The 24,445-nt window shown below is 41.9% G+C and overlaps 1 protein-coding gene across 1 annotated transcript in view; it reads left to right on the top strand.

Moving 5' to 3' along the window:
* Positions 1-1,336: 1,336 nt before the first annotated feature.
* The window catches only part of MCTP2 (multiple C2 domains, transmembrane 2), a gene marked incomplete at its 5' end in the record, with an annotated part of 82,741 nt that continues 59,632 nt past the window's right edge, over positions 1,337-24,445 (top strand). Inside the window, 9 exons of the mRNA XM_010189789.1 lie at positions 1,337-1,435; positions 2,081-2,223; positions 3,018-3,094; positions 4,267-4,378; positions 5,975-6,010; positions 14,263-14,427; positions 16,273-16,403; positions 23,013-23,199; positions 24,070-24,163. Coding sequence (XP_010188091.1) covers positions 1,337-1,435; positions 2,081-2,223; positions 3,018-3,094; positions 4,267-4,378; positions 5,975-6,010; positions 14,263-14,427; positions 16,273-16,403; positions 23,013-23,199; positions 24,070-24,163 — 1,044 coding nt within the window. The remainder of the gene's footprint in view (positions 1,436-2,080; positions 2,224-3,017; positions 3,095-4,266; positions 4,379-5,974; positions 6,011-14,262; positions 14,428-16,272; positions 16,404-23,012; positions 23,200-24,069; positions 24,164-24,445) is intronic.

Genomic DNA, 24,445 nt, shown 5'->3' with positions numbered 1-24,445 from the left:
ATATTATATATATTTTTAAATAAATATTTCTATATATGAAGACATCCTATTTTTTGTATATATTTATATATGGGAGTGATTGCTAAAGCCTCACTCACATGAACAGTGCTGGGCAGCCCTTCCCCTCTTATTTTCCTTTACTGTATAAGAACCTGGAAAGCTTTCAGAGCAATAATGCAATTGAGATGCTTACTTAGCTATAGTCTTGCTTCTCATCCTCGGAGAAAGGGCTTGGACTTTTTATACTTACAGACATTGAATTGCTGGCTGTTTGCTTTCTCTGTCTCCTCTTTCTTGCTCTCTTTCTGGGTTTTGCCCTCGCTCATGGGTTTTCTGTGCCAAGAGCAGATGAGCTGTGGCCATAGACCACCTGCCTCCATCGCCCTCTTCGTGCTTTCATTTCATCAGTTGCTTTCCTTGTCTTGGTCAGTTGCTATTTCTTGCACTGAATAGGTTACGGACATTACTACTATTGTTGTTTTTAGTGCTGCAGCTTGCTCCTGCTTATTGTTTAAATAAAGGTCTGCTTTGTTTTGTTTTTTCTTTTCCTTTTTTCTTCTTAAAGGAACTGGAAGCAACTAACACCAAAGAGCTCAATGCGGTTATTTCTCTATTTCTATAGTATCTGAGGGCTACTGCCTGCGATGTGGGGCTACGATTTCTCTGTGTGTTCCCACTTGTGGAAAGTCTGCTGGTTTTAAACTGTATATTTTCTATAAGAGTATAATCATAGTTTTGTAGAAGCATTCTAGGGAAAGGTCTAGTCCCAACCTATTGAAAACAAAGAGAAGCGGCCCTCTGACTTCCCTGGCTTTGTAGCAGGCCCTTATTATTATTTCTTAAAGGACAAGGAAAATAAACATCTTTTTAAGTTTGCAGCATTTTTTACAAAAAGGGGTTGATTTCAGCAATTACTATTTAGGAACAGTATCAGCTGCAGGTGGTATTTGAAAACCAAACTGATATTTTCCTTCTGTGAGTGAAACACTATGTGCAGATTTGGCAGGGCTCTACAACTCTTCTCTTTTGAAATTAAAACAGAATAAAAACTTTCTGTAACTGTTAAAAATAAGTCCATATGTCCTAGGAGCACAATTCTTTGCAGTGCTACATCATTCCAAATAGATACTAACACATAGGCTCAAAAAATCCCCCCAAAACGATGTGTTTGCTCACATAACACTGCGTTACTAACTCAACCATCTAGTTAAATCCTTTGTGTACCTTGTCCTTCTTTTGTCTGGTGTCCTGCACAGTGGTTGCTGTTAGTGCAGATGCCACTGGTTTAATAACAGTAATAACAAAGTTGATTCACTCTTCTCTTTTCCTTTGACAGCTGCAAGTCTTTCTATTGCTGCCGAGCGGCACGAGCCTCATGCTCTGGCCATGGACATCTGCTCCATAAAAATACGGGATGTTATTGCCATGGCAAAATGTGCCGCTTGGATTAAAGAATGTGCTACCTGAATATTGTTTGTGGTCTTTACGGAGTCTATTGTGCATGTGGTTTTTATCCTGAGCTGGTGAATGCTGTCAGTATTTTTTCACTGAAACTTCAAATTTGGATTTAAGTAAATTGGCAAGTGAGACCGGTGATGAAATCCTGACGGGTATTTTAGCTATTGTTACTGGTTTCCTTGGAGCCCCTCTCCAAGTTACGATGCTTTTGAGTTTTGGTCTTTTGATATATTCGTAGTCGCAGGATCACATTTTCTCTCTTCTGCTCTCGGTGGTGTTAGTTGGCCTGCAAATCGTCCTTCATCCCTGCTTCTGTGTGCTCTTTTCCCAAATAAAAGTATTACCTAAGTTACTAAAGTGTAATTATTGTTCTTTAAGAACAGCACAGTGGAGATCAAGCAAACTATGAAGTATTTTCGTTGCCTGCTTTCAAACAACTTTCTGGTTCTGTTCAATAGATTTTCTCTATGAACTAGGAATTTTTATGTAGCTAATTATGTATGTGCATGTATATACAAAATAAACTACTTATTATTGTAATTTTTTGCTTTATGAAAATATAATTTGAGATTGTGGGGTTACGTTGGAGCAGTGCTAATCTATTTCTTATTAATTATCACAGGTACAAGTGACCCATATGTGAAGTTTAAACTGAACGGGAAGACTCTGTACAAAAGCAAGGTGGTCTACAAGAACCTCAACCCAGTCTGGGATGAGACCGTTGTGCTGCCCATACAGACCCTCGATCAAAAACTCTGGATCAAAGTAAGTTTTGGTTTTACATTTGTGAAAGATGGCTAAATATTTACTTCAGTAATTATTTTCTGCTTTAAAAATGTCTTGATTTTTACTCGCTGTAGCAGCGTAACATAAAACACTCTCCGGTTTAAGAGTTTCAGCAATTTCAAATTAAAACGCACATATGTCTCTTCCAGGTTTTACTCGCGTGTTTTGCTTTCCGTCTGCAAAAACCCAGGTTGAAATAAAACTCCTTGACTGGATGTGTTTAAAGCTATGGAGCTAAATTCCGCTCGCTCTCACCGCGCTCGTGCAAACTCGGTGAAACCAATCACGGTTTCATAAGCACGTTTTAAGAGTGTAATTTGGCTGGGTTGAACAGAATTATTACCTGGGATGCAGCCGTGACAAGTAGCAAAGCCTTTTCTCATTATGAGTAACGTTACAGTTACCAGAACTGCAAGCTACCAGTTGCGAGCACTAATTGCTAAAACATCTGTAGCCAGAAGTACCTGGTTTTTGTGCGGCGCTTCATTATGCTATCGCGCTGAGCATAAAGGAACAGGCGCAATCCATAGCAGCACACATGTCTCTGTTTACATAATATTAAGAGGATACTTTCAAAATGCTGTTTAAATATTTAGTTTAAAATACGAATTAAAGCAGGGAGATGGAAAATTATCCCTGAATTATATCTAAGCTTTGATCTTTCAAATACAAAATTGAACTGAAAACACTTAAAATGTCCATGCCTTTATTGGCCAGGATAAAGCTGGCTTATGATGTGAAAACTATAAATATTAATTTTATTTTGTTACCAGGTGTACGATCGAGATTTAACCTCTTCAGACTTCATGGGTTCGGCATTTGTAGCACTCGCCGAACTTGAACTCAATAGGTAAAACATTTGTTTAATTAAAGGTCATTAATGCAGCTCAATTGGGAAACATAGGAAAATAATGCAGTGCTTTTGCTCTAGCTGTGAATTTGTCTATTCATGAAAACTTATTTTGATAGGAGGGTGGGGAGCACACTTAAAAAAAGAAATCATGAGACATAAATCCTGTACACGCATCCTTTTATCCGGTGCTACGTACAGGGTTCAGATCCAACCTGGACGAGCCCAGCTCAGCAGAAGGCGCCCTTTTCCCTTTCGTGTCTAGGAATAAGAATTTCTATACGCGGCATTGTGTAGGGAGGGCTGCACCAGAGTAATTTATGGAGGTGGAAGAAGAGGTGGGGGAGAAGTTTGAGACCCCTCTGTAGCCCCATATAGCATAGGGTGCCTTTTTCCGTCTATAACGGGGCTGGGGAGGACTTTGCCTGTCTGCGAGTGCCCTGTTTCAGCCTCCCCCTGCAGCCGTCCGTCCCCCGCAGCAGCTGCAGCTGGCCCTGATTTAGTGCGGAGGCAAACCCTGTGCCTTTTGTCTGCTGCTGCTGGGGCTCAATGTGGAACTGGAAGCCAGGAATTCAAGTTTTTTAGTTCTCTCTTTTATACTCCCTTGCTGTGGGACTTTTTTTGGAGAAAATGAGTTCTCCCTGTGCAGGGTTATTATAGCTCGCATGGCTGTTTTATCTGGATTTCTAGAAACATTAATGAGTTTATCGGTGAGAAAGTACCACCAGGTAAATACCAGCATTCCCGTGTTCAGAGAGGGAACTGAGTCATGGAGGGAGATTAAACACAGGCAGAGATAAGGCAAAATAAACATCTCCAGAGTTGAATGCCAGCCATTAATGTTAGAAAATTCACTTGAATGAGTTTCCCTGTCACTCCACTTCCCTGTGTAGTAGAAGCTGTAGTAACTTAATTCGGTGTGTATCTGCATATAGAGAGTTATGAGTATTAAGCAATGCTGTATAAACTCTACAGTACGTTATTAAAAAGGGGCTGTATTTTGTCAGAACTAAGAAGGAACCCTCCACATTTCCTGTTTTAACATTTAAACTCAATATTGGGAATTTCACACAAGAAGCTGAAATTTGCACAGCTCAGCGTGACCTTTAATAATGAACTCGAGTTAACTGGAGTCAATAAATGCACATCTATTTTTTTTCCTTTGCTTGTAGAACTACTGAACAGGTTTTAAAACTGGAAGATCCCAACAGTTTAGAAGATGACATGGGAGTGATTGTATTAAACTTGAGTCTAGCAGTCAAGCAAGGAGACTTCAAGAGAAACGTAAGTGGCTTAGGAAATCAAATTTATAGCTGGAATGTGTAGGGGGCAGGAAAAAGAGCTGGCATAATCTGATTTATTGGGAGATGCCACCTTTATTTTCATCCTCTGAGACTCAATGTTGAAATCGAGATAGATCATAACTTTAAAAAAAGCCCCTTATTTAACTGGGTAAAAGTTGTGTAGACATCTGTAGCGAGATGCTTCTGTCTCGTCGCAGTGACGTGTTGTGGCAGCGTGCTCTGTGTATCGGGGGTGGCATCCATCACTGCAGGTAGGAGCCATACCCACTCTGATATTCCAGAGCATACTCTTTTCTGATTTCTACATGGGAGCTTAGATTTTAGCACTTGGTTTTGGTTCTTTTAAAGATTCCTACTATTGTTTTACACAGTGTGGAGCATTACCTGTGTTGGTGAACTCCTTTTTTTTAGGGGGTGGGGAGGAGCCAAGGCCAGACATTTACCTGGACTGGCTTGAAAAACAGAGCTAATTTTAAGTGTAAAAAGAGTCTTCCTACAAGTTGTCTATACAGTCTAGTTTAAAGCTGCTGTTTACAGCACATTAGTGAATTATAGGTATGGAATTCCAGTCTGAATGGGATTATTTATGGAAGCATAAATGTTTCAAGGGGTTGGAAAGCAAAATAAGAAAAAAAGCCAGCGTGGGACATCTGCTGTTCATTATTTATTTTTCAAATAGTTGCCTTTTTGAGATGTGTAAAATCTTAATTAAGATACTTGTAAAGTTATTTCTACCTCAATATGTGATTATTTAAAAGATTAATGACAGCATTCAAAACTGTGTTTATGTATCTGTATGATGAGGTGGCTTTGATCTGGGATGTGAATTCCCCCTCTAACTTGTACGGAAGGATGGTGTGGATAGGCATGTCGCTGGATTGCAGGAAGGGGTGAAGCAGAGACAGAATGATTCTTTAGCGAAAGAAGCAATTTATCCAAAAACTTCAGGAATTCTTCTGAGATTTTTCGGGAGGCATGGGCTAAAGTGCACCTAGCCAATGAGACAGAAAATGCATTGGTTTGAAGTAGCAGCTTTTGGTACTCTTGGGTGCTTAGTTAACATTCAGCGCGCAGATGATAGAGGAGTTGGTGCACACTGTAATTTTTTTTAAAGATGATGTTTTAAGCCCTCATATTTCAAATGCAAATTGCTCAGCCATTTCCAGTGGAATCAGAATAGTGAAATGGCTCTGTCCACATTAGCACTTAACAGCAAGATGATTTTTTTTCCCTTTTTAAATTAGCTTACTGTAGAACCAGATGGCACCAGAAGTATAAGCCATGTTTCTTACTAATGGCTCTCTGTCCCTCCACTTTTTATTCTTGATTCCTTTTTTTTTATTTCCTCTTTTTTTTGGTGCAATGCAGGTATTTTGAGTTTGTTGTTTATGTTCCATGAGGGAGGCAGGTAGATGAATGTAGTTGTAGATCCAGCCTCCAACTTAGTAATAAGCTTTTCTAACACATTTGCAAGTTGGTTTTTGAATTATTTTACTTAACACTTTCTCCATTTTACTCCTTCTCTGTTTGCTTTCTCTGGCTTCTCTTTGGTACAATGATGGGGTCCCATGAACAGAGGTGGTCAAGTCGGAAGAAGCGAACTTCATCCAAGGTAATCCATATATTTTTCGCTTAAGAAAAAATAAATCCCCTCCCAAAAATCTGTGCCCGCCTCTGAAAGAGAAAGGGAAAACCTTGAAGTATAGATGCAACCTGTCTTAATGTGGTGGCTGTGATACCCTTCACTTTTTTTTTTTTTCCAATGTGATGAGAAATTGCTGCAGTTTTCTTATTGTAGGTTCTATATGGTAGAGTCTAGTGGCAAGTGTGAGTAAAACCCCATTCAGCAAAAAGCTGTAGAAAGAGAGAAAAACTGTCTGTGCTAAGGAAATGGGTGTAAATTCAACCAGAAAAAGCAGCTGTGGAGGATTTGAGTTGTTTAAGGATACCTGGGAAGGTGGTCAGTGGTTGGTACTGGGGTGGAACACGAGTTTCCTGGATCCCAGTCTAATTGTATGGGCTGCCTCTTGCCACGGGAGGAATTTCATGAGGCAGTATTTCTTCTGGTCACTCCTGTGGGTTTTGAAATTCCTTTTGGTTTTGGGATGGAGACCAGGCAGGGAGTTTTCATTACCAGCATTGTAACATTTATATTCCTGTACTGTCCCATTCCTGCATTAGATTTTAACTTGTCTAAGGAAAAGACTCTATCTTTTTATTTGTTCTGTAACACTTTAATTTGCTATTGAGTAAATAACAGTGATACAGAAACTGCAGGCCCCAGTACCCGGCTTGAGAGCTATACAGTCTAACGTTCTGAAAAGCAGAATTTGGCTCTTAGGAGAACACATATGCGTCTTGATATTTTCCCTATATAACTATTGGTTTGTGCCTAAATAAATTGAATAATTAACCTCCTCTTGTTTTATTCATTACACTGTGGTCTGCTTTGCAGAGGAGCCAACCCTCTCAGGTATTGTGCCAGCAAGTATATTTCTGTCAGTGGAAGAAGTACAAAGTGCAGCCCTTGGAGCTGGCTTGGCAAGGCCTCTGGTCCCAGGGATATCTCAGCCCTTCCTGCCGCACTCCACGCAGAGAGACACCAGGCATCCCTGCATGCTGTATGACAAAGGGATGGAGAAATTGAAGAGCCCAGTGCTTTAGTTTTTAACTGAAGCTCTGGAAATCACTGTGTCCTCACTCAAAGTAGCTCGAGCCCCTTTTTTCTCACACGTGCACACATAGCTGTCTCGATGCTCGGTGGCTTCAGGTCCTAGGAAAGGGAGCCAAGTTTTTAAACTCTGGTCTTTTTTTTGTCCCAAATAGCCAAACTGTTGTCTTGGTTGCTGTCACCATATTTATTTTTTTCGCTGTATGTTGTATCTCATTACATTTTGAATAATTTTTCTATATACAGGTTTTTGGACCTTTAGCTGTAAGCCACACTGGTAGGTCATTCAGTTCTCAAGACTCTGGCTTGTGTCTTAGCATCTGTTAAAATAAAATTAAGAGATGCTGAAGCATGGTATTGAGTTAGAAGTGAAAGTATTGTTTGAAAGTGAAGGGGAAAAAAAGAGCTGCAACCCTGTGCTCTATTCTGTTCCAGTCACTAGAGGGTAGGAGAGCTTCAGTTCTTCCCAGGGAAGACACAGTTCATGCTCCAGTGTGATCTCTAAAGAAAAGCTCTGTGACCATCCAAAGGCAGTAAAAATGTTTCCCGGCATGCGCTGGAAAAATCTGACAAAGCAGTATTTCCTGGTTTATTGATTCTGCTACTGCACTAAAACACCAGTACTGTACATCAATAACCATCTTTAGTTAGGGAACTCTGGTCTGTGGAAGCAGTACTAGCAGTTTGTGGCAGAACATAAAGGCTAGAAAGAAAAATTGTGTGCACGGGGAATATAGGTGTCTGGGGAAGGCACAAGAGGTTATGGAGGAATAGCCAGAGAGTATGATGGGGTAGAAAACAACGCTGCTGGACGAGATAAAGATACAGGAATAAGGGAGGGGGGGCAGGGAAAATGGAGAGAGCTCTGTAACGGATACACAAACTCGTCTCTTTTTTGGCTACTGAGCTGGCTCCGGTTGGTTGTTGCAGGGGAAAAAGGCCATATACTTTCCATTAGAGCAGCTGAACTGAGACAGAGCTAAATTTCATCTCTGTAGGTTTAGGCAAATAAAAGTTTTCTATTTGAAATAGTTCTTCTGTTTTGTTTTTTTGGGGTTTTTTTTCGCTGAACTATAGCTGACCTGTATTGTAACATTTAGCTTTTCTTCTAGAAATACAGGGGAAATGACTTATTTTAAGGATGTATAAAATGAATACAACTTTCACAGCTTTTTGTAATCTGTATTGGCTATATGAAAGAAATCTGGCTATACTTTAATTTAAACATTTTATGTTATCTTGGTGCAGATTTGCCATATCAGTTCCCTACATGAGTCTTGTCACATCAGTCATGGGATTCTTGCTGGCTTCCCAATTTCACCCCAAGTGGTCAGCACCCCATGTCAGACTGGCGAAGGGGTTCACATGGGCTGTTGTGAATACTCTGCACTCTTCATGTGTGTTCTCTGAGCCCCCTTGCTTTTTGATGAAAAAGCTACGTTTCAGACAACAAGGAAGCAGCAGCAGTACAAGATCTCCAGCCTAGCTATGGTTGTCTTGCAGTCGTTACAGATAGCATGCAGGAAGGATTTCAGCAACTGAATATTGTCTTTTAAATCATTTTGGTGCAAGAACTGTTGAACGGGATGATTTAGCTCTCTGTTGATTACACAGTAGACATTTTTCACTGCTGCTAGAAGGGAATCGTTGTGCGTTTGGGCAGACTCCCAAGACATGGGCAGCACATCCAGATCCCTCATGTTTTATGGGAGCCGAGAACAGCATTGTCCTCTGTGGGAGCTGTCTCCAAGAGCGCAGCTTTCTTCTTTTCCTCATGGAGGGTGGCATTGCAAAGGGAAGAAGATACTATTAGGCAGTATTAATAAACACACTTATATCTGTGTATTGGCAAACTCTCCCCTCTTTTCTGTTTTTCTGGGGCACAGACGGAGTTGGTAGCTGTCTCTGCTGGTGCCCAGCGTGCTGATGCTCAGTAGCCTTGTTTGTCCCGGGTGGCTTGAGTCTCACCCTGTGTGCCCTGCGTGCTATTTCCAGCATTTCTACAGCTGACTAACCTTTAAGTGTGGAACATCTATGAAGCAAATAAGCAGGTTTGCTTGGGGTGGATTGACCCGCAGCAGTTCAGTCCCGAAACAAAAGCGACGCAATTGCCACCTTGATCGCCTAAGCTGATCGAATAAATTGGCTGAAAGGCTGACCGGACCCAAGTGCTCCTCAGTGTCTCATCGCAGGGGAAAATCCCTCACTCTCCTTTTTTTCCCTCTGCGTGGGCTGTTAGGTTTCATTTTTGCCTGCCTCATTCTATTTGACTTTCTCCCACCATACCCCGTGGGCAGCGGCGCTCTCCGAGCGTTTCGCGGAGCGGAGGGACTCACTCGCCACAGGGTCACGCGTCGTGGCGGCAATCTCGTGTCGGTTCACTTGCCTTTCTCGCTGCCCTCTCCTCTTTCCCAAGGGGAGACTGCCTCTGCAAAATGGTTTCCCTGCCTAATGAGGAGAGGTCCTAAGAGTCTTCCTATTTGCGTGTTGTTGTTGTCTCAAATGGCAAATTACGTGGCCCAGTTTCGACGTTGACCTCTTCACGGGGATTGCAGCAGGCTTTCTGTTGTCCTGTCTCATCCTTTTAAATGAGAGATGTGAGAGATGGGCTCACTTCACACTTGGCCACCTCGCCGTGTCATTTAAATGTACAATTTTTCTGCATCTCTTTATTGCTTCAAAAACAAGTTTGAACTTGGGGCATGTATGTGTGTGTCAGGAAAAGAGACAGATTTGAAAGCAGCCCTGATGCACCAGAGGGGATTCGCTGGGTGCCTATAGAGGGAGATAATATACAAATGGTGTTAGCATGGAGACTCGAGCTCCTAAAGGATTTTGTGAAGCTGGGTCAATGAGCTGGTTCTTCCCCCTCCAAAGCTCTGGCATTCTTGCTTGTCTCCTGGTTTTGCCTCTCTGAAGACAGAATATGGCCCACTTGCTTGTTCTTGTCCAACTTTCTCCTTTAAACCAGAACCAGGAAGTAACAAAAAATCGGAAGTTGATGTGAGAAGCTTTTATATTTATTTAGAAAACAGGAACTGGATTTGGAAAGTGGGATTGTGAGCACTGATTTTTAATTCTTCTGTTCAGATATGTGGGGTGTTTTCTGGGGAAATGTCCTTTCTAAGCAGTAGGGAGACCCATCTCCTGTTCCTCCATGGCAAGGTCCTGCTCTATGATCAGGCCATCTCTTTGCTTCGGAGAAGGTTGCTTGTCACTTACCTGATGTTGTACAGTCCCTAAATCTGCAGTAAACATGGGCTCGAGACTTTAAAAAATCTAGCTTGTTTTTAAGAGTAAAACTTTTTGGATATTCTTGTGCTTATTGTTTTCTTTCTGGCTGGCTTGTTTGAAGGATGCTTTTTGTTCCAAGTTGTTATCCGTTTTACAGCAATGGACTGCTCCTAAACGTGGTTATTAGCACACAGATCTATCTGGACACAACACCTCAAATTTTGATCTTTAGACTGTCTTGATTTAAGAAGTGATGGGCAGGAGCAGGAAGGATTAAGCAAACTTGCCCAATGTCTTGTGCTCAGGACACGTGCCAAATTCCATCCTAAAGCATCTGCTTCCTAATTTCCAGCCCTATAACCCGATCCTAGCTTCAGCCAACTTTGCTGTACCTCTGCAAGGCACCTTTGTTTCGGTCTGGGACGTAGCCAGAGCGTGAGCTGGCCGACTGCAGAGAGTTTACAGGAAAATATAGCAGGAGAGGGCCGAAGGACCTGGCATCCACTCTGGGAGCACAGCTGTGGAGAGCTCGGGTGCAGCAGCAGGAGCTGAAGTACCCAAGTGCGGAGACATCCGGTGTGTGGGAGGTCACAGGGAGGAGGAAGAGCTGGGGAGATAAAACTGCTTTAAAATTGTCACTGATGAAGCAGTGATAGGCTTCTTTTCTGGCCAGCGTAGAGAGGGGCTTTGACTTTTCTGGTGTCTCGCTGTGAAGGCAGGTTAGTGTAGTGTTTGGGCTGGGTTTTTTCAGTGCTTGTTTTTCCCCTGAGTAACTTTGGATGAATTACTGCACTTCTCTGTTCTCTGCTCTGTAATAGTTTTGCCAACTCGAAGGGAGGCTGTGAAGTTTAATCAATTAACTCTGTGTAAATCAGTTTTAAACGAGTAGATGCAGAGTATCAGAGAGGAGGCAAGACTTTTAAAATAAGTAATGCAATAGCACTTTCTTGTCACTTGGGAGGCATTTTCTGTAGTGCAGGCTTCCCCAGGCAACACTAAAGTTGAGTCATTGATGGTCCAGGCCCGTGGGTCTACCACACATGTGGGTTTCCCCAGACGTGCTTCCTTCCAGAAACAGTGAGTGGAACCTGAGACCCTGCCTGTTCGCCTGGGATTTCCATTGGGGTGGTCAGAGGAGTGGCCTGCCGAGCACCCAGGGAGGCAGGAGAGGTGCAGAGCATGCACAGAGCGGCTCTTTGCTGTGTGTAGACGATACAAGGTGCAGGAGATGTGCCAGACCTGTGGGAGCAACCTGGGCATATCCAGGATATCCAAAACGTTCCTAACGTGATGGGCTGGCTTGCAGGGACGTGAGGCGAGCAGCTGTCCTGGGCTCCACGCTGCTCCCTCTGCAGAGGGTCCTGTGGTGGTGGCAGAGCTGGGCTGGGGGAGGAAGGAAGCAAACTGCAGTCATTGGGCCTGTGTCGAGGTGCTGCAGATCAGTACCATGCCCTGAACCAGTTGCAAACATCTTGGCTTCTCCATCCAGTGTGATGCTCTAAAGTGATGCTTGATTTTGTCCAGAAAGTAACCAGGTCCTGTTAGCTGGAGACCAGCACACCCCTCTTCCAAGATGAGCACAGAGTTCTTTTGCAGCTGCGCAGCCATCCGGAGAGGGGGTGCACAAGACCATTTGCTAGGGGCCACCTGTTTGGGAAGGTCAGAGCTGATGCATTGCAATGTGCTCTAGTAATACTGAGCTGCAGGCGCTGATTTTTCCTGGGACTGTGTGGTTCTGGGCTGTTCTGAGTACCTCCCAACAGTCCTTTGAACTGTCAAGTCAGTGGTTAGAAGGGTGGGGTTATGTAGGCTACAGAATTTGGGTAGGAAGACCCCCAATGCTGAGTGACTCCCTAAAACACTGGTCTTGTTTAAAAAATGAAAAGAATCCAAACTTGATTTGTTAACTGAGTGATAACAACTGTCTTTCACGTTCAGCCTGGAAGCTTTGAAGGGAACTGGATGCTTAGTTTTTAAAAGAAACTGTAATGCGGATAATAAACTTTCTGGGTTTTTTTTTGCATGAACTAACATCAAATACCTCTTCCTCCTCTGAGGAAGGAGCTGGGGCAGGGCGCTAAGGAAAATCCTCAGTCCTAAAGCAGCGAGTACATCACATCAAACATGACTATGTTAAATACTAAAACGTTCAAAGTACAACCGAGATAGATAAAGGCTTTGATGGGAAGTGGATATTTCCCAGGGACATTACAAGCAATAATCCAGATGTTATGGTGTAATGCAACGAGTGTCCATGGATGGATGGGGAGCTCCAGCCAAGCAGCGCCTGCTGTAGGCCTTAGCCCTCCACTCCCATGCTGTTACGCCATATGGAAGCAATCTCCAGGCCCCCTTAATAGCCAGCTTTGGATTCCATTTTCACAGGGCTCATAGAGCTAAGTGGAGCTGTTTTATGGACAAGTTAGATAGAAGCCTTTCCAAGATAAACATCCAATTCGAAATTAGGACATACCAAGCTGCAAAATTATTTTAGGGCATATTTCATGGAAGCACTGCCATTTTTCTAAGGCGATTGCCAGACTGTAGAATGCCCTTTGATCCCTTGTGGACATTACTCCCTTTTTTATAAAAAGGATTTTGAAATAGTTGCAGTGTTTAGGGAGGAATATATCTGCCGGGACTTTGAAGTATGTCCATGGGAACAGTCATGCTTTAGCTTTTTGGCCTAAAAGACGAACTTTAGAGAGAAAAAAAAAAAAAAAAAGAAAAAGAAATTACATTGCAGCTGGATTTATGAATCAAAATCTCGTTTTCTTTTTAAAGGTAGGAATTTTTAACCAGTGTGCCAGGAAAGCCAAACGGTGTGTTTAAATAGAAGTATATTAATATGCTTGTGGGATTCAAAGAGTTGGGTTTTTTAACCAGTAAAAAGCGAGTAAAAAATTTGTGAGTTCACCACCCATGATTTAAGAATTTTGTTGCTGGGTAATTGATCCATAAAAAGTAATCTTCAGACATCAGGTGCTTTTGCAATCGTTTTATTTAGCAGCAACATTTCTTACTTGCTTTTAAAGCTAACACGTCCTGTTTTAAAGTGACTTGTGAAATCTCCTCCGTCTTGCTCCCACCTGTATATGACATGATTGAAGCTCCAAAGTGTGGCGAGTTAAAAGTTGCTTCACGAGAATAAAATATGGCAGGATTTTTACTGCAAGAAGGAAAGTATAGCCTTGAGTTTTAATGTTTCCAGCTCACTCCCCCCAAATAAAGGCCTATTTAATCATCCTCTGTGCAATAAAATACTGCCAGTTAGCAAACTGTTAGCGCAGCCGTGCTATGTGGGATGCAGCTGCGAAGGTAACAAATGTGGCTACCAGGTAACCATAACTCCAGATAAAGAGCCTGGTGGTGTCAGTGTTTTTTCAGCAGGCATCAGTATTTTTGATTCGTGAGCTCAGTTTCTGGAAGCAGAAGCTGCAGAGAGCGAAGAGCTAACGCAGACGATGTGATTGAGGAGGTGGGGGAGATGCGTGCTCAGCCTCTCACCTGGCCATAGACTTCGTGGTTGTGGGCTGTCTCCCAAGAAAGGACAGAGCTGCGTTTTGTGGATGTAGCTGCAGATGTTTACCTCAGTTTCTCCCCTCTTCCAGCTTTCCTCCCCAGCACTCTCCTGTGTCCTTTCCTGAGCCAAGGTAACAGATTGCCCTCAGTGCTGGAGGTCTGCTCGTACTGAAGCACAGCCAGGTTAGCCGCAGTCAACCTCTCTGGTGGTTTGAGCTGACACTGCTGGTTTTGCTCTGACGCTGAGCACTGTCCCTGCGCGGGGCTGACCATAGCGCAGTACAGGCAGAAAATCTGTAGCATCCCACTGCCCTCCATTCCCTGCTTACTCCTAGGAGCTTGTGGTGCCTCTCTTACTTCTGGTGCTTCCCTATTGCAGTCAGTTTGAGCAAAAAAACCTGTGTGTAAATGTTTCATGATGCCGACTTGCTTTTCAGTCGAGTTTCATGCGGAGCGTGCGACTCTCCGAGTCTTTGCGCAAGAACCAGTTGTGGAACGGGCTGGTCACCATCACGCTCTTGGAGGGGAAGAACATCCCCGGAGGGGGCTTGGCAGAGGTTTTTATTCTCCTCAAACTGGGAGATCAAAGATACAAGAGTAAGGTAAGTATTAAGGATTTCCTGAAGTTTGCTGAAGCCAATAAGGCACTTAGTGTTTCTTTTACCAGTGTTGTTACCTCAGATGGAACTATTCTTAAATCTCTTATATATAAGTGAGATCAAAACCAGGAGACCAGATCAGGAACATTAACATCTTACTAATATGTTTTACATGCCAGTATAGAAATAGAAAGTTAGGAATGTTGTGTGTATCTGGGTTTGTGTGTTTAACATGCTCATCGTGCTGATGGATGTTTGACACTAATATGAGGTGAAATAAAGCTACATGCATCACACATGTGTTTTGTTCTCTGCCAATACAGAAGTTAAGCTTGCAATGTTCGGTATGATGGAAAAGCAGACCTGAAATGGTTCCCAGTGAAGGGGAATATATATATATATTTTTTTAAGTACCTTTCTTGAAAAATGTTACCTGTAACAGGAGAAAAAAAAAACCCAAAACCCAAACACACAGAATATTCCATGGTCTTGATTTGAGTTTTTATTCTTCTAGGCCGTGTTTACTTGTATCCAATACTCTTTCATGGGAATCTAAGAAATGAATGGAGTTCCCAAAGATACATGTTTCATCTCCAAAGTCTAATAAGGAGAGGGGCTATAATTAACATAATATTCTGTTAAGAAAGCAAGAGCATGTTCATGGCATGAACTAGAAGTGCGGAGAGAGGAGGAGCAGGAAACAAACCACCCCCCTTCTGTACAAAATGTACAGAGCAAGTTCACAGAACAGAACGTTCAGATGTAGGCACATCTGAAACCTGCACTCTGTCCCCCACGTTGGACCTCAAACCAAAGTCATGATGCAATGTCTTTATTTAGAAAAGCAGCTTTGAAAAATAACAAATGGGTTAGTTATTTTAGAATAAATATACGTTATTCTAGTTAAGATCCTGCTTTTATGTTTCTCTTTAATAGTCCATAGCGTGGGTCATAAATCTGCGAGACTGCACTATTTGCAGTCACAGAAAATTAGCAAGTTTAAAATGCGGAATCAAGTACAAACACTGTGCCTGCAGGGAGTTGATTGCTTCGTGTTTCTGTCTGGGGTCCAGCAGAAGTTGGGGACCGCTGCTCTTACACCCTGATAACACTTACAATTGGCAGTGCTTCGTGGTCTTTCCTGGAGTTTATTCAACTCACAGAGTCTGATCTCTCATGGTCCAGAAAAGCAGACGAGGTGGGAGAAATCTCAGTCATGGTCCAGCTAATCCCATCTCCTGTTCTCTCAGCGGCCACGCTGATACTGATGGGGCGTAGTGTAGTGTGACATGAACTGCAGGTGATTTAAGCTCCAATCCAGTGAATATTCGGAGTAACCTGTACACATGAACAATCTCACCAAACTCAAAGGGACAATTTACAGATATCAAATTAACTGGATTTTAATAATTTCAAGGCAGCTCATTCTTTGCTTGTATCTTAACACAGAAGGGTAAAAATTACTGGTTTGGGTTCATTAATTCATTCAAACCTGTTTTCAGGTGATCATCCACAAAAGCTTTATTCTTGATTTCTTCCAGTGTGTGATGTTGAATGATGACCACAGTCCACTGCAAGTGGAGCTGGTGGATCCACCTTGCATTTCAGCGTTTCTCCAGCTATTTATTCATGTGACAGTTGCATATTTATCGTTACTGGGAGAGAGCAAAGAGAATTTTTAAGGAAGATGAGGCTGTGTGTGATGTGCTGGGGAGCTTTGGTCGGAATGACCTTAGTACTTGATGCCCTAGCATCCAGCCTTGTTCTTGTAGAAGAATTGATATGTACTTTACTGTGGAAATAAGTACCGTTTAAGAAAAGTAAATATTATAACTGCATGTTTTCTAGACACTGTGTAAGAGTGCAAATCCTCAGTGGAGGGAACAGTTTGATTTTCACTACTTCTCTGACAGGAAGGATATGTTGGACATTGAAGTCTGGAGAAAGGATAACAAAAAGCATGAGGAGCTTTTGGGAATGTAAGTTGTTGTTGGTTTGGTGTTTGGTTGTTTTTTGTTTTGTTTTTTTTTGAGGGAGGGTGAGGTAAGTACAAAAGATAATGTGATTTTTATTATTATTTTTTAAATCGATCCACATATTTTTATTACCAGCATCATACTGTATGTTTCTCTCCTTATTCCAGTCATGTCCAGATGCCTCTGTAAGAGTATGTTTATTAAAACCTATTATGGGTAATTGATTAACTATGACCTGAATGCAGAGACACGCAAGCTGGCTCCGCACACACTGCCTGTAAAATCCAAAATACTCCGTGAGCTCAGAGGCAGCGAGGAGGCAGAACTTGTCTGCGTCTGCGTGGCGATGTTGCTCCAGGTCCTGGTGTGCTCTGCAGGGCTGGTTTGCAGCTTCAGGCTGATGCCAGCTCAGGGATCTCTGTGCTCCTTTCCAGTGGCGCTGGTGTCACTTATTCTGTTTGCACTTTAATGGTGTGTTCTTGTAGCCTTGTTTACATATGGGTCCTGCTACTCAGGGTTGCTTTATTTGGGTAGTCTCTTCCCCCTTGCCACAGAGGTCCGATCTCTGTGGGTTTGGTGCCCCACGCTATTTACTCATCTCCTGACTGATACTGGATTTTGTCCTGCTGTGTTATTCCATTATAGCTTCAAATTCTCAAGTTATGATGCTATGCCACGTTAGTAGATGAGACTTTTTGTGGGTTAGCAGTTGTACCTTTTATTTCAGTTTCTTAATGGGAATAGAATATGACTCCCACTCTTATGTCCTGCTGTTTCTCCTCCACTCTAACTCCTTCTTATTTTGTACGATATGAGTCTTAGTTTCTGAGTAGTAACCGTATCTTTCCTCCTGTTGCCTCCTCCCTTCTTTTGGCTTGCAGTGTTGTCGTCCAGACCCACTTCCCCAAACTGCATCTGCACACTTGGCTGCATGCAGCAGCCCCAGGAACCATTTAACTGACTGGAGCCCCTCTTGGGTCTGTCCGCGCTTAACGGCTTGCAGGGTCAGTGCCACAACCTAGAAATTCACAGGGGCAGGGCTCATCCTGTCTGTGGTGGTTTGCTGTTCTCACCTGGCGAGGGTTTCACAACTTGCTGACTAAATAGCAGTAGCATAAGAACATTCTCTTACTTCAGGCATTCAAATAGTTTGAAACTATTCACTGGGAAGAACAATGCCCTTTGGCTCTACAAATGTTTGTGGTTTTGCAGAGCAGGAAATGCTTTCTGGCTGAATGCTGTTGCTCATCGCATGGAGAAGTGGCTGAAGATGAATCTGTTCCTTCCATTCTCACAGAAACTTTAATTACTCCTGATATTCTCTTTAGTCTTAGGAAATGTAGCAGTGCTTGTGGCTTGCTTGTCTTCAGTCTCCGTGATGCCAGAGCAATTCTTCTTTAGGTTTCCCCCTCTTTTTCTACTGTTTCTGGCAGGTGGTGTTCAATGTGGCAAAAATTATGAGCAAAATCCTTATTCTGTTATTAAAGATTTCAGCACTGGGAAGCCTGCATGTGTTAGATTTACCATAAAGTTATTTTTGCTGTTTATGTGAAGAGAAAATATTCAATATATCCACATTGCTGCTGTTGTCATAAGTGCGGCAAATTCGCTTGTAGCATCCAAACAGGTAAAAAAGATACTGAATTTTAAAACGCAATTGCAAGAATACGTGAACACCAAATGCATAACACCAAGTCTTGTTTTTACAGTGTAGAAACTTTTGACACCTAATAAATTATATTTTATGAAGGGTTCAAATGCAGCCTAATCTGGAAAAGGGTTCTGTAGGAAAAAAAGCGTTATGAGGTGCCAGGTTTATTGTCTCCATGACTTCCAAGTTGAGTTTTGAGATTTCTGGATTTCACAATGTCATTGTAAGAAAGATTCTTCAGTAAAATATTTGTGGGTTTTATTTGGTCATTACACGGAGCAATACACCCTAACTGCCCTCAAAGAATTTGCGTGGTTTTAAGGAATAGGCAAAATTTGCTCAATCTGAATTAATAGTTCTGTGGTCAGTTTGTGGATAGAATTAGGATTCATTAAGCCCACTGAACTGTGTTGGTTAGACCTTTAAATACATGTAAATTTTTAATATTTAAATGAAGTTGAGGAGATGCACAAGGTGAGTCACGTCTGCTAATCCAGACTTCTGAACCTTTGTGGAATGAAGACTTCTGTTAATTGTCTTAGACCCAGGATTTCATGTAGGATGGATGCCTTAAGCCCCTGGAACATGGCCCGTCTCCCAGGCATAATTTGCTTTCGAGGTAAAATATTGTTCTTGAAATAGGACCTGAAGCGTCTGTGGAGACCATGGAACATAGAGTAAGAAATGTGTTGGACCTCCGGTACTAAACGCTAACACCTGGGGCCTTCGTCTGCTTCTGCATTAGCAAGGAAACATTCGGTGCGATTTCATGTCACCCTTCTACCAGGAAATGAACCCTCACTGTCAGTGCACATCGCAAGCTGAATTATTTTGTTCAGCCTACCTGCGCTCTCCTTAGGTTTTCAACTGGATCCAGTTTCTCTGCCTCTCTTAAAATGCTGCAGCCTGGAGGGGTTCAGCTGCCAAGGTCCGACACTGAGGGGTGGCTGTATTTTGGTCCTGGATGAAATAATCCCTCTATTTAGTCTGCACAGGACTGTTAGTAACATTTATTGAGTGCTTTTTGTGTCCTTTGGGATAAGAGGCATGCTATAAACAGGAGACCATGTTAATGTGTATTAATAAACAAAGGTGTTAACGTGTGCAGAATTTGTCCAGACAGAGTCAAATTGTTTATGCCAAGCTGTTAGGGAGTGTTACTGCATTAAGGGATATGTTTTGAAAAAGAGATGCTCTAGAACGTTGGAGGTTTTTTCTTCACATATTTACCTCAAAAAAGAGATTTTACAAAAGCTGCTAGACTTAGGACCATGAGCTGTGAGATTGGAGTGCATCCAATATCTTTATGATGAATGCCTCCAGGAAACAGTGTCTTTGCAACAAGAAACTATCCTTATTTTAAAGGCCATGCTGTTCAAATGGAGCAGTAAAATCTGCTATGGCTGTGTCCAAATCTTTCATTTAAATTTCACCAATCTATAGGAAGACTCAGACAACCAAAACTTATCTGCCAAATAAGTCAGAATAAGACTTTATTAATTGTCTCCCTGACACCTATGACATTTGAAATTCCTTTCCAAATATTAATCAGAGATGCATCTTACTGTGATACTGGATCTGACCTCTGTTGTGAAGGGCTTTCAAGGATTCTGCAGGGGAAAAATGGCAATGTTGTGTGCAGATTTTTTTTTGTATGTATTTATGTATGTTTAAGGATACGTATAGCTTGATGAACTGCAGACTGGGTAATAAAATACAACACCATTATTTTGTGGCAAGAGGCAAAGCTCAGCACCTTTTAGTGAAATTTTAACACTTGATTCCATGATACAGTTAAGCAAATTATTTACTGTGTAGTGTTCTCAAGTAGTATTTCTCTGCAGAATGAATAAAAAAGGGGCAAAAAAAGGAGTTTGGCAGCTGAACGTGAGGGGCTGTAAGTCAAAAGAACAGTCTTAAATGAAAACTGGAGCTGTAGTGTAATCCTCTACAGGACTAGAGGTTAATATAGAGGTGTAGACCTCAATATTGATCAGGAGGAGGAAGGAAAACATTTAATTAATTGTGGTTAAAAAAAAAAAGAGAAAAGTGATACATTTGCATGCACAATGCACTCTTAACTTCCAGAACTGTATCCCCTATAGGTCTCGCATGTAGCCATGTACTGGAAGATTATACCTGGATTTAATGTGCAATGTAGAAAAAGATGACAACAGAGCTATCCTGTTCTCAGACAGGATTATGTTGAGGCTTTAACTCATAGATCATTTGCATCACCTGAAACACAAATAATCTGAGTTTTGCCCTTTGTATTCAGATCAGGCAGCTTTCGAGCAAAAAGTGGTTTGCCTCCATTAGATTTACACTGTGCCCATCGCAATAGTCTTACTACTTTTCTGTGAAATAATTATCTGTAATAATGCGTTGCAGATAGAAAGCTGAGAAAGAAGGAAAGGGAGAGTTTCTGTTTCAGGAGAATGTTGTTAACAGTTTGGAAATCATTAGACTTGTTTTAATAGGGTAGAAGTGTTTGTGTGGAAGCTGTTGAATTTATACAGTAAATTGAATGTCTAATTGTTTTACCAAGCTGCATTCTTTGCAGTCTGATCAGTTATGTTGTATAACCTAAATGAAACAAATTGTCTATTTTTTTCTTAAACCTTTTGCTGTTTGCAAGTGCAAATGTGGAGTTTCTTTTCAGTTCCTCAAAAGAAAATAGAGAGGCATACCATCACCTTGAGTGAACACAGATGTTTTAAGGAAGTTAGTTTGCACAGAAATCAGACATGATTTGAGGAAGAAATGCTTATACTCCACCTCCTGCTGTTTTCCCCTCCACATGTGCATCGCTTCTACCCCTACGCCCTTATACTCAGTCTTTTCACTGACCTTTGGCTAGTCGAATTCTTTTAATAAGAGAATTCCAGTTTGCCAGAACTAGCTAGAATTATGTTGAACTGTGCCTTTGAGATGTGAGAGGTTTCTGAGGTTATACTGGTGGAAGATGCACTGTTGTCTGGATGAGTTGTCTTTTCTCTCTCTTTACCCCATGGAAAGTTCTTGACATAAAAAGCAAATGCAGCTTTTCCCAGTTACGGCCTGTGGTGAGTGGGTGGTGTATGAAATGCTGATGTGGGAGCCGTGGCCTCCGCTGCCAGCTGATCCGCAGACCAGCTGGGTGACCCTGAGCTTTCCCCTCTCCTTGCTTCAGTTTCTCCATCTGTAAAAAGACAAAACAAACCCCCCCAAAACCCAAGATAATGATACATCCCCCCTTTTGCACTGATACCTAAAACTTCTGCAGTATCAGAAGTGGCTGTGTTAATGCAGCCAAGGTGATGTTGACCTCCAGTGTGGAAGTGATAAGGTCTTTTTCTCAAATGCTTGCCTTTTTTTTGTTGTTTTATTTTCCTTTCTGCTGTATCTTCTCTTGTTGTATCTTTCTGAAGGGTCTAGGCTTAGCGATGAGCTTTAAATGCAACCTCTCGCACTTGGAAATAGTGCTGAGAGGCAGCCTGCACGTCAGACAGTTTTGGTCCTCTTTCCTGGTTTATTTTCTTTCTCTTTCAAAGCACTTGAAAGCAGAGAATAAGAGTAAACTTGCAACCTGTTGTATGTTCAGTGCAGTGAATAGCAAAGAGCTCACTTAAGGCAAAGTCATCCCCATTGATTCTGGTGAGAAGCAGCTTACACAAAGAGCTGTCTTTTAATACACAGAGCTGCTGGATGACTTACAAACTCATTGGAGTTATGACTTTTATTTCATAACATAGTTTGTTGGGTTTTCAGGCTGAAATGTTTTCAGATTTTTATTTTTTTTCCCCTCCCCTTAACATTCACAGAAAATAGGCTGTTAAGAAGCGGAAAGCATGCAATTTATAGCAGATGGGTATAAACTGCTCCAGTTCTACTACTGGAATGGGATCAATCAGGAGCACTACATGCACCATTTACCCAGAAGAAACCCACCTGGGGGAACCCTGTGGAATTTTAGCCTATTAAGACAACACCTTAACAAGTTTAGTTTAAATAAAAACTTGTCGGCAGGCATTAAGCGGAGCGAAAGCTCTCGCTCTCCATCATCCGCTCACCGTCCCTTTGAGAAATGTGACTCCCCTTGCACTGTGGCAACAAAGCTGCTCCTTCCTTATTTTCTTTTTTTTCCTTTTTCATCTGTAACTTTTGTTCAGCCTGTTCTTAAAAGCCAAGCCCCGTGGAGGTTCAAAAAAGTTCCACTCCATTTACTGGACTTCTAAATAGAAGGCATTTAGCCGAGCCAAGTGATTAGGGTTTCTGTAGCATTTAACCGCTCCCTTCACGTAAAACTGGCTGTCTCTCTCTGCTTTAGCCCATGCTCATCTTTTATTATTGTCTCTTTATGAAGGTTTCCCTTTTTTCCTTCTTATTGTTATTTTTTGGGGAAATATCAGGTTAATGATACATGTTATGTGCAGGGGGTGGAGGGACTTTTAAGACAGTCCTTCCCTTTGGGAAATATAACAGTACACTGAAAATGCAGCTCTGGTAAGGCCTGTAAAAGAGATTGGGGCATACAGTATAATGTAGCAGAAAATGGAGTATGTGACTTTAAAGAAACTAATCTATTTTAGGCTAATGTTTTAAATTTTGTGTTTGCCCCTTTTCTTTTCCCCCAGGTGAAATAAAATTGTGTTTCAAATCCATCACAAAGCTCTAGGGGATTTTAGAGGGGAAGTGAGGCAGGCCAGAGTGAAGTTTTCCTACTGTACTTTGCAGCCCAAACCTTTTACCTCTGCGTACCAGTAGGAGAACCAGAAAGCAAAACTTGACAGTAAGTGCAATAGAAACTGGCCAATTGGTTTCCCATGTTTAATTTTGAGATGATTTTTTTTGGCTTTCTTTCTATCCTGAACAAGCAGTGAGTTTTGGTGCCTGCTTGCTACTGAAATCAATGTAAATGCTGATGTATTCCCACCCCCCCAGCTCTTTTTTCTTATTAACCCTTGGCAATGTTGTTCTAGGTGCCAAGTTGACGTTAATGCCCTGCCGACGAAGCAGACCAATTGTTTAGAGCTGCCTCTGGAAAATCATCAGGGGTCCCTGCTAATGTTGATTGCTGTCACCCCGTGTACAGGAGTCTCTATCTCTGATCTGTGTGTCTGCCCTTTGGGAGACCCCAGCGAACGGCAACAGATTTCACAGCGCTATGTGAGTTTGGGTTTTTTCTTTTTTTCTCCTTTTAGTTTTGGAAGTAGTCAGAATTGTAGAGGGGAAGGAGAAAGATTTGTCCAGTCACAATAACATGTCTCGTACCAGAGAAAACTATTACATAGCACAGTTATTTTGTTTAGAATGGCAAGGAGATTGGCAGGGCAGATAGACCCAAGCAATTTATCCGCTTGTATTTGTTGAGTTTTAAACTAACACTTTTCTTTGCAAACTCGAATTGTATTGAGAGATTATCATGGGGAATGAGACACTGAATATCATGGAGGGATCATAGCATCCTTAGCTTTCTTTACTGCTTTGGGGAGGATATTTTCTAGACTTTCAACTGTTGGAAGATAAAGCCATACTATGGCTTCCACACCTCAGTCCTCAAAAGCTGGGCAAGAAGTGCATTTGTCTAAAATAGGCTGCGAGACTGAGGTGTGAGAGTTTGAACGCCATGAGTTGAAGTTACTTTTGAGGAGAGATTCCTCAACCCCGATTGAGTATGCTGCCTTCCCAAGCCATGCTGCTTCTCCAGGTCTACCCCTGTCCCATTTTCTGCTTTAATTGGCAGATGATGGTTGCATAAACATGCAGGGCTCCCTTCAGTCTCCACCATAAAGTTAACGGATAACTTACATGAATGGAGAATTTCCTTCAGAGCAGGTACCTGTGAAGCTGCGAACCTCAGGGTCATGATACAATGAGAGTGGAATAGTGGAGGTGTATTTATGGGTGTATCAGCTCTGAACTGAAGCACCACAGAAATAGTGATACATATAAAAATGTAAGTCACTTAGCAGTTCAGTGTTTTCTGTTTCTTACTGATTACAAACAAGATACATCTTTATGCTTTTCTTCTTGCAGTGTATAAAGAATTCTTTTCGGGACATGAAGGATATTGGCTTCTTGCAAGTCAAAGTTTTAAAGGCGGTAGACCTGTTGGCAGCAGATTTTGCAGGTATTTTATTTCTATTTTCCAGCACACAATGCTATAATATATTGTGAGTGCCATAATATACTGTGAGTGCTACTTAGATTTTTGTCCAGTGCTATCAGTTGATTGAGGAAAAGTAAATCTCTTCATTTCTCCAGTGGTGTAACCTGCCTTAGGGAACTGAGATACCAAATAGTTTCAACTCCCAAAAGAAAGTGGGAAGGTCCAGTGGATGGAGATCTGATTTCCCCCTTAGGTCCGAGCAGCGTGACGAGTAACTTGGCACTTAGCATGGTGTGCTGCTGT

Source organism: Mesitornis unicolor, unplaced genomic scaffold (assembly GCF_000695765.1).
Source record: "Mesitornis unicolor isolate BGI_N332 unplaced genomic scaffold, ASM69576v1 scaffold37538, whole genome shotgun sequence".
NCBI lineage: Eukaryota > Metazoa > Chordata > Aves > Mesitornithiformes > Mesitornithidae > Mesitornis > Mesitornis unicolor.
Note: the sequence above shows the minus strand (reverse complement) of the source record. Positions and strands in the feature narration are given on the sequence as shown.